This window comes from Mus caroli, chromosome 13, assembly GCF_900094665.2.
Source record: "Mus caroli chromosome 13, CAROLI_EIJ_v1.1, whole genome shotgun sequence".
Lineage (NCBI taxonomy): Eukaryota > Metazoa > Chordata > Mammalia > Rodentia > Muridae > Mus > Mus caroli.
Genome location: NC_034582.1, coordinates 75,582,402 through 75,593,294, shown reverse-complemented (window position 1 = coordinate 75,593,294; position 10,893 = coordinate 75,582,402). Strand labels below are relative to the sequence as shown.

General features: G+C 41.5%; 1 protein-coding gene across 1 annotated transcript in view; it reads left to right on the top strand.

Annotated features, from left to right (window-relative positions):
- Adgrv1 (adhesion G protein-coupled receptor V1) overlaps positions 1 to 10,893 on the top strand; it is a 497,830-nt gene that overhangs the window by 399,709 nt on the left and 87,228 nt on the right. Inside the window, exon 86 of the mRNA XM_021180004.1 lies at positions 8,371 to 8,528. Coding sequence (XP_021035663.1) covers positions 8,371 to 8,528 — 158 coding nt within the window. The remainder of the gene's footprint in view (positions 1 to 8,370; positions 8,529 to 10,893) is intronic.

The following is a 10,893-nucleotide window of genomic DNA, read 5'->3' as shown; positions in this document are numbered from 1 at the left end:
CCCGTGGTCCCCACTCTGACCTGTAGAGACTAAGCTCGGCGGAGTCCCGGAGCCAAGATGGCGTTCCCTGCAGGGCAGGTCACTGTCCTCCGACTGGGAGGGTGCCGGATGTCTCGGCTACTGTATTTCGTTTCCTTATTTATATTTGATGTTGTTTTAAGTGCGAATTTCACTATTGTCTGAGTTGCCTCATGCTCATAGGCTTCCTTCCTAAGACTTCCAAGTGCTGGAATTAAAAGCACACACGTCCCCTTTCCTTCTAGCAAAAGCAAGGTCTTTTAAAGAAATGTAATGTGAGCTCGGTCTGGAAGCTTTTGTCTATGGAAGTTGCGTTCAATGGAGGCCCTAGCTACAGAGTGAGAAACCCTCTCATGAGGGCCACCACCAACAAACCTACATTCTTTCCCCTTCTTCATTGTGTACTCACTGAATATGTTTTAAGTATGGCCACTGCATTACTTATAAAATCCCACTAAAGCCAGTTCGAATGTGGAAGAAGGGACATAATTAGAGAATTATAACCTATGCATTCACGTGGATGTTCTAGAAATAGGAAAAATAAAATAAAATAAAATCTAACAGCCTGGAATTAGCCCTGGAATCAAGGTTGTGTTCTGTGTCTCAAAAATATTTCTCACTTCTGGTTTGTCACAAGTAACTACACTCCCCTCACTCACATGTGGAGAACCACTGAAGCTGTGGAGCTGTGGGAGAGTGAGGGTTGTTCTTGTGCGCATGCACCAGCCCCCAGCATGCCTTTCCTTCCTGCCCCACCACTCCAAGTCTTCCATGTGCTCAGTTTAAGATGAGCGTCACTCTTTCTGCAGTCAGAATGCTCAGTCTGCGGTTTTCAGCCTCTCCGATTGCTGCTTTGCTTCTTTCTGCTGTTTTGCTTCGGGTTCTTCCGGCTGATGGACGCTCCATGGCACTAAGATCCCTGGGCTTGCAGAGTCCCACTACTGCTCTGTTAAAAGAGAAGTAATGATTAATTTGCTGACTCTAATTAACTACTTCATGTCCCAGTCGTGACTAGCACAATACACCTCAAGCTTTGACTTTATATCTACGTCCACATCTATCTCTATATAAACATGCAAAGGGAGAAGAGAGAGGGGAGAAGACATCCTGGAGATCTTGTAAAAGCACAGGTTCTGACCCTGGAACTTGGTATGGGCGGAGAGTTGGTGTGTTTCACGAGTTTCCAGTTGGTGCTGATACTCCTGTTGAAAAGAGTTGGTTCAGAAGCACTGTGCATCCATTGTGGTTATGACCCCCAATGGACCATAATGTAGCAGCTCTATAGGCCCTTCCAATATACCTAGTATATAGTTGATATTGATATACTGGTTGGACTTTTATTGAGCTGAGCAGACAAGAAATACTGACTTCTCTCCTCATTCTTTTAGGTGAATGGCTTTTGAAGAGTGCTAGGACCCAAACACGGGTCTAACTGTACAAAGCTCTCTGTAAAAACATTTGAAAAGTGGTTCCTGTCCTTAAATGGGGTGTGGGCTTATTTATCACTGTCTTTATTGCAGTTTGCAACTATTTTTCAAAACCACAGGTGATAGTGAACATATTAATGCTACAGGCAACTTGACTCCATCTCCCTTGTACATGCAATAAGGCAAGTAAGATTATATGTTGATGTTTTGTGTCTAATTCATGTATTGATGCAGTATCCTATCTTGCATGTAGCAATTATTGCTATCAATGATAGTGATAACAATTAAGATAATCTCAATTGTGGAAGCTCTTCCAGAGCCTGACCAATACAGATGTGGATGCACACAGCCAACCATTGGACTGAGTGTGAGAACCCCAATGGAGGAGTTAGGGGAAGGACTGAAGGAGTTGAAGGGGTTTGCAACTCTATAGGAAGAACAACAATATCAACTACCCAGACACCTTGAAGCCCCCAGGGATTAAACCACCACCCCAAGAGTACACATGGAGGGACCCATAGCTCCAGCTGCTTATGTAGCAGAGGAGGGCCTTATCTGGCATTAATGGGAGGGAAGCCCCTTGGTCCTGTGGAGTCTCAATGACTCAGCATAGGGGAATGCTAGGATGCTGAGGCGGGAGTCGGGGGTGGGGGTGGGGGGTGGGGAGGGAGCACCCTCATAGAGGCAGAGGGAAGGGGGAAGGGATGGGGGTTTGTGGAGGGGAAACTGGGAAGGGGGATAGCATTTGAAATGTAAATCAATAAGGTAACCAATAAAAGAAAAAAAAGATAATCTCAACTGTGCAAATATTTCAGTTTAGAAAGATACTCTATATTGGTCTTCTCTGACCTCTTAAGTCCACACACTATCCCAATGAGGCACACCACCTTGTAAGGCTTAGCTGAAATTTAATCCTAAGATTATTGTGGTTTAAAGGTTAAACTTTATGCAAGTTATGAGATACGCGTGTGCAGTTGCAGGAGTGAAGAGTCCGAAGCAGGAGGATCACACACTGGCGAACAACCTGGGGTACTACTGAGAAGCAGACCAGTGGGTTCACAGAGTCATACTCTGTTTCACAGAAACCCAAGGGCCTAACGTGATGGCTTTAATCCCATCATTCAGGAGGCAATAGCACATGGATCTCTGTGAGTTCAAGGCCGGGCTTGTCTCCGGACTGACTGAGTTCCAGGCCTGTCTGAGCTTCTTAGAGAGATCCTGTCTCAAAAACACCATACACAAAAACCAGCCAAGATAAGTAAAGCTTAATTATTAACTAAAATGCATTTTAGAATTAAGTTGAGTATGAAAATTACTGTATGCTTTACAACAGAAATTCAGAGTAACATATTTTAACATCATTATTCTTCACCTGATTAAGCCAGTGAACATATTTACTTCATTTTCTTTATAAAGCAAAATTGTTTTAAATAAGGATAGTTATTTATCCTTATCAAATATTGAATATCCATATTCTGGATTGATTATATGTTGTGTGAATTTACAGAATAAAACAGACAGATCATCTCCATTACTTTCCAAATACAGTAAGTGAATTTACATGCTCAGGAGGAAAGGTTGGTGGAGACAAGTGTGCCTTTTGCTATGGATGCCATCTCTGAAGATGTGCTGAGGAAAGCTAACCAAGGAGATGGGCACATGAACCTGTGAACAATGCTGAGATGCTGAGAAGAACTTAGTCTTTGGATTCTTATTCCGCTTACATTTCCTCCATCCTGTCTCATTACCTATGTGACCCAGCTGTGACCCAGATGTCAGCCAGCTGGATGTCTTCAAGTTTCCCAGCCCACTGGGGTCAGCTTGTTCTTTAAAATAGAATTTAGATGAGCTCGAACCACAATCTTCAGTACAGCGAGTTCCCTGTGCCCCTTCAGGAAAGGTCAATTACTCTAAGCAGTGTGTCTCTGAGCTGCTGCTGCTTCTGAGCCACTCAGGAGCTGACTTCACACAGACAGCAACGAAGTGGAAGACCCACACCACACACAGCCATGTTTGTGAAAGCTGAGTCAGGTGGCACATGGGAAGATGGTTCGGAAAGCATAACGAGTTGCTGATGGTGGTGACAACCTCACTAAACTAGAATGTGATCTCAGGCTCTGTGAATGCTGAGGGGGAACTTGGGAGAGGAAAATCTGAGAATAATGAGATGCGTTTGCTTGTAGCATTTGGTTAAAAATAGAGGAGAGAGTGGAGTCTGACAAGAAACATTAGCATGGTCTAATAATAAGAGGGGGAAAACTATCAAAGTTTAAAAGAGAAAACCAAAATGTTACGTGATATTTAAAACCTAAAACATACAAGAGTGTCCAGTGCTCAGGAAGGGGAAACACTAGAGTCCTTTGGAGCTGGTGAGCTGGGAATTTTAAAAAAACATGGCTTTGCTAATCCTTTTTAAGAAAGGAAACCCACATGGCCTTCATCTAATTTCCTAGATTCTGCCAGATCTCTTCAAGCTGTGGTTGCCAGCGTGTTAGTTCACTGCCCTGATGTGTGTGCACGACTCTCTGTCTCCTTAGCCTTCCATCCCATTTCTTCCAGAATTTGTTCCTAGCTTAGGAAATACTCTGCCATGACACAAATTTCCTACCGCCTCATATCCATTTCATGGGAACAAATACTCAGAGCTACCAGGATTTAGTTACTTAGTTGGAGGGGGAAGAAATTCTGATTGGCTAGATTATTTTTTTAAAAGAATAAGATATAGTTCATTTATTTTGGCCCTTTTAAAAATATATGTTATAAATTTCCTTACACCCTAGTAAAAATTCTATTGCTAGAAAGTTAGAATGCTATTTTTTTAAGTTAAATAAGGCCTTAGACAAGAAATTAAGACTTTGTTATAATTCAGAACATGCAGTGACTTAGCTTTCTCCAGACTCCTCCCAAAGGCTGATCACAGAAGTGTCAGGTTCTCTCTGTCATCTGCCCATGGGATTTACTCTTATAGCCCTTGGAGGAACTCTGGCCAGTTCAAGTGTGGCAAACGTGGCTCTAGCAGGCCTTGCCCTTCTCTCCATTTCCTCTGCCTTGTTAAAATCTGTTAGGTTACTTACCTAAAACTAGCCACCATGGTCTATTCCCTTATTTGGCCACTTCCTCCTCCTGAGGCTGACTGCCAAGGTTCATCTATCAAAATATTAAAGTCTAGGAATCAAAAGCCCCCTTTAATTAACCTAATTAACATGCCCAATCAAAATATACCACCTCATCCTAGCCCATTATACTACAGACTTCCCGTTTTTCTCTTCTTAAAAATTACACCTGCAAGGTCATGGGTTGCTGTTTTTCTGAGTCAGAGAGCAGTCACTTTGAGTTTTCTTCTCTACTTAATAAAGGCATCTCTGTGCAAATTGGTGTTTGGGAGTGGCTTGTGCCTAATTTGGGACCTTCTTGTACGTGTCTGTGGGGTCTCCTTTAGCCCTGCTTCATTTGCAAATGTTTGTGTGTCAGAAGTAATCCTGGATTCCCTTATCAGTAGTTCAGGAGGCAAATCCTTGTTTTTGTTGGAGGGAGGTGGATAGAGTTTGCTCAGCTGGACAAATTGTTTGTGAAGGGAAGCATCTTGAAATACTGCAAATCACAGCTAGAGAGGACAGGAGGAAGAGTTGCCAGTCAGATGTCAGAGGAGCAAAGCAGTCCTTAAAAATCCAGGCCCACATTGTGTGGGTGGCAGAGGTGGACGCTTTCAGTGGCTTACCATTCATGACAGGTCATATGGGATAGGGCTCTGAAGGAACAGGAAAGGAAAACCCTAGTACTTTTCCTTTGGGTGTTTCCCCCCATTAGCTGAATGACCCATTACAGCAAAGTCGGAGAGGTCATGAAACAGTGGCACTTGACATCTTTCCTCCTTCTGAGATGTGCTATTGAGATGCCCAGTTATCTCTGACCTTCTGAAGATCTACTTTGCCTGTGGACCAATGAACCATGACGGTCATTGCTATCCAGGGCTCAATTTCCAAGGATTATGAAATTCTGCAAGTAGAGGGCTGACCCTGACTATTGACTGCTACTGGGTAATGTGAATGGTTGGCCCACGTTCTCTGTCTACCAATGCCATGGTGTTCCGTTTTTATTATTATCTTTTATTTATTTCTATTTATTTATGACTATACACCTAGCTCAAACCACAATAAACTCGATACTTATTCCTAAGTTTGACTGTGATAATAGCTTTCAAGTAAAAGATAAGGCAGGCAGTGGAGCCCAAGTGTAACACCATACATGTGTATTCTCATCCTTCATCAATACCTGAGTTCTATATCTATGATCTGTCATTCAAGTGGAAGACAGCTGCTACTTGTTGGAAAAGCATGTTAAAAAAAATCAGAAGACAACAAAACCATCACTTGCAGTACAGAAACATGTTTAGTATCAAACCATTAATGTTTGCTTGTTTTATTTAATCATAGGTCTTTGACCCAGACAAAATAGGCCTGACTGAATAAAGCTAGGTACAGAAGAACTCTTTGTGACATCCAAATTAAATTCTAAAACAAGGGAATTTATCATTCTGACATCCTTTTGCAAATGCAGAATATTTTGAAACATATCTTAAAATGTACCAAATGAACATACATCATGTTCATTTGACTAAGGCACTTACCAATGTAGCTTAGTTTAAACTCTTTTATTGTTTATTTAAAGATTTATTTTTTATTTTAATTATGTATGTGTGCCTGTATATGTGTATATGTGGGAGGTGCCGTAGTTTGGTTTTTATCGTTGTTATCAAATACCATGATCATAAGCACCTGGGAAAGGACAGGGTTTATTTCACCTTGCAGGGTTAGAGCCCTTCATGAATGGAAGTCAGGGAAGGAGCTCAAGGCAGGAACACCAATGCAGGAACTGGAGCATAGACCACATAAGCATGAGCTCACTGTCTTGGCCCCAAGGATGCTCCGGGCTTGCTTTCTTCTACAATCTAGGACCACCTGCAGAGAGTTGTTAGCACAACGCATGTTGGTCATTAATCAAGAAATTGCCCTACAAACTTGCCTACAAGCAATCTGGAGTCACTGTCTCATTGGAGGTTCCTCTTCTCAGGTAACATTAGCTTGTGTCAAGTTGACCAAAAAAAAAAAAAAAAAAAAAGTAGAATGTAGGTGTCTACAGAAATCAGAAGAGCTGAGAAGAGGATACAGGATACACTGGAGCTACTATGACAGATGTTTGTGAGAAGCCCAAAAAGGATACTCAGAACAAACTTGGATTCTCTGTAGCATGGTACATTCTTCCAACTGTTGAACCATCTCTCTAGCTTCTTCATTTAAACGTTCAGTATAGACATTGTGTTTTCCCCAGTTTCAAGAACAAGTTTTTAGCCAACTATCTAGTTTTGTATTTTTGTTTGTTTAGTTGTTGTTTCTACAACATAGTATTTTTATTGATTACTTGGGAATTCCACACAATTCACCTTCATCATGCTGGCTTCCCATTCCTCCCCGGTCCACCTTTCCACCTTTGTGCCCTCCCCAACATATACCAAGTCCAATTTGTGTTCACCATATATTTATTGGAGCATGATATTTTAAGATTTTTCTTCTAAACATATTTTCCTAGTCTTTTCTTTGGAGTTTATTATGGCTACAATATAATGTAGATCTACAAATGTTATACATCAAAATAACAAAGGAAGCTGGAGACAAATAAGAGAGATACACTCTCAGTGTCTCAAGAACTTTCCCTTCAAGATGAAAGTTTTCATCTCAGAGGAAACTGTGTCATAGCAAAACCAAGATAGTGTCAATGCCAGGGTAGAGAATCTACAAATTTGTAATAGATACTGTGTGTATGCATGCACATGTGTGTTCTTGTATGTGTGGGTTCACATGTGGAGAACAGTAGCCATCCTTAAGTCATGGCCAGCACATCTTCTATGTTGAGACAGGGTCTCTTGTTGGCTTATAGCTTGCCATTGGGTTAGGCTGCCTGGTCAATAAACCCTGGGATGTGTCTGTCTCCTTTCCAAGGCTAGGATATAAGCACATATCTAGCCTTTATGTGTGTGCTGAGGATCACAGATAGGCCTTCACAGAAGGCGTTTTTACAGAGTCACTTCCCCATTCCTAGCCTTCATATCCCAGCATGCTCCCCAGGGGATATTTAGAAAAATGGAGCTAGTGAAAACAAGATAAAGAAATGCTTTTTCTTAAGTCTAGAATTAGTGGTTTAAAACTTTTTGTGTGTGTTTAGTAAACTAATTCAGCAAATTTCATAACTTCTACTATAGACACCATTTTAACTTTTTTTTGGTCTAGGTTTTTTTTTGTTGTTTTTGCTTTTGTTTTTGTTTTTGTTTTTTTGAGACAGGATTTCTCTGTGTAGCCTTGGTTGTCCTCACTCTGCAGACCAGGCTGGCCTTGAACTCAGAAATCCGCCTGCCTCTGCCTCCCAAGTGCTGGGATTACAGGCATGTGGCACTACTGCCTGGCCCCATTTTAACTTTTATTTTAAAGATATATGAAGTCATAGAAAGGCTAAATATTCCTAACGTCTGTTATTCAAAATGCACTGATACACTTCAATATGACTCTAATTGTGAGGTTCAGGTGTACTAACTCTACGCCTTCTCATTTAAAATGACATACATGGTACAATGCAAATGTCAAAGAGTCATTTGGCATGCTTATTTGGATATTTTCTTATTTTCCCAAGAGGCAAACTCACGCCAAAACCTCTTCAGCGAAGCATAGAGAAACCTGTAGCTTCTTCTCTGTGATGACTTTAGTCTGGTAAAGACAACATTTCCTGTTGCCAGCATCTAAATACAAAGAGCTAGGGCAAAATGGTGAAAGGATTAAATACTTATATATACATATGTATGTATAAACGTACACACACACACACACACTCTTGATGTTGTGCTTGTCTGAGTTACTGCCTGCCTCCTCTCTTTCAGATGCTTCATCCCAAACATCTATGCTGCTCTGTTCACGGCTGCTCTTGTTCCTCTAATGTGCCTCGTGGTGGTATTTGTGGTGTTCATTCATGCCTACCAGCTGAAGCCGCAGTGGAAGGGTTATGATGACGTCTTCAGAGGACGAACAAATGCAGCAGGTTGGGAAGGACCTATTTTTGCATTTTAGAGATGGGTACTTATTTCTCCAGGGGGCTAAATGCCATGGAGAATTGTTGTTTTTTTTTTGGGGGGGGTGTTGTTTTGTTTTATTTTGCTTCTAAATGAAATGAAAGGATGAAAATAGGTTCCGCTTACAGCACGTAGTTCAGCCTGGAACTAAGCTTTCTGCTGCCTTCTGCTTGGAACTTCCTGGCAGCTCTCCTCCTTCAGGGCTTGTGGATTTTACTGCTGTTTCCAGTTTCCCTTAAGGTGTCACTGTCCAGGCCAGTGAGTCACCAGCTTTGGGAAATCGCTTCCCAGGTTTTTCCCAACTCAAGCAACAACCTGCATTCAACCTGTGAACTCATTTCACTTCTAGTAGATTCTGAGATGTCAGAGTCAAGCAAACCTCTGCGGTGCTCGAGAGTGTTGGATTTTGCTTGTGGCTTTCTGATTGTGCAGACAGATGTTTTAAAACATGTGTAATCAGACAGCCTCATAAGTGGCTACACATGTCTGCTTACTTAACAGTGCAAATCTTTCCAGCTCACATTGGCTCCCACTGTGGCTCATTTTTTCCCTTTGAATCATGCTCAGCACCGGTTTTTATGGTCGGATTCTCTTTCTGTTGTTCTTAGAATAGAGTTTCCTAAGAATTTCCTTAACTAGGAAGGAACAATAACTGTACACCTACAGACAGAAATTGTCAAACACTGGAGAAATTGAGGGGAGAGCTTTGAACTGGAAAAGGGGTAACTTGTGGGCCAGTGACCTTTCCTGTTTTCAGCTTCTACAAATCTAATATTGAATGTATGGCCATCTTGAAGGAATTAATCACATTTTAGATATCACCCATGAAGTCCCTCAACCCATGTCTAATACATTACTATGGGTTAGTTGATATTGTCACTTAAAGGATACATGTGACATGACACAGCTTTCTCGCCCCTAAACTGGATCAGGGTGCAAAAGCATTCTTTATGGCTGGATGAGAAGTTCACTCTCCTGTGTTTCTTCAATAGCTGCAGGGTCTTGGCACCTTGCCAGCTCGTCTCCCATCTCTCACTTTGCATAATCATGTGTACAGAGAAGTGTTTGTAGCCAGGAATAGCTTTACATTTATTAATACAAAGGAAATATTCAATGTAGAAGTCCTAATTTTTCTTCGAACCCGGAACATTTTCACGCAATGTGTGACTCACTGTAGTAAAATGCCATTATGTTTAATACTCTGCTCAAACCTTCTTGTTAAAATAGGATGCACTGACCTTTAAAATATCCAATTTAAGTGGCACTGCAGGTTTGTAAGCTGTTTTATTACCTTTATGATCCTTCTTCCATACTCAAATATAGATAGTAGCTAAAGATAACTTATTAACAAAAAATATTAAAAATAAGATTAATGTATCCTTCTTAGAAAGGGGAACAAAATACTCACATGAGCAAATATGGATACAAAGTGCCAAGCATAGACTGAAGGAAAGGCCATCCAAAACTGTCCCATCCCAGATACAGTCACGAAACTCCAACACTATTGTGGATGCTAAGAAATACAGGCTAAAGGGAGCCTGATATAGCTGTCTCCTGAGAGGCTCTGCCAGAGCCTTACAAGTACAGACTTGGATGCCCATAGCTAACCATTGCACTGAGTGCAGGGTTCCCAAAGGAGGAGTTAGAGAAAGGACTGAAGGAGCTAAAGGGGTTTGCAACCCTATAGGAAGAACAATATCGACCAACCAGAACCCCCAGAGCTCCCAGGGACTAAGCCACCAACCAAGGAGTACACATGGCTCCAGGTGCATATGTAGCAGAGGATGGCCTTATCAGGCATCAATGGGAGGAGAGGTCCTTGATCCTATGAAGGCTTGATAGATGCCCCAGTGTAAGGAAATCGAGGTTGAGGAGGTGGGAGTTGGTAGGTGGGTGGAGGAACACCCTCATAGAAACAGGGGGAGGGATGATGGAATAGGGGGTTCTGGGAGGGGGGGATTGGATAAAGGGATAACAATTGAAATGTAAATAAATTTTAAAAAATAAATTATATTTTTAGAAAAATTTATATTCAACAAAACTGGAAAAAAAGATTAATGTATTTCTATGGACCAGACAGAGTGCATAAAATGGTGATCTGTGACAAAACCTTACTATTTCCTGAGACAAAACCTTAATATTTCCTGAGACAAAAAAAAAAAAAAAAAAAAAAAGCGGCTGTGAGCTGGCATCTGCTCTGGTGGTAAAGTGGAACAACCTGTAAGATTGTAATCAATGGCAGGAAGATGCTGGCAATGGGTCATTCCTGGCAGAAGCTTGGGAACACTGCTGTAATAGCTTCAGCTTTGATTTAAAGGAATAGACCAACCCAAG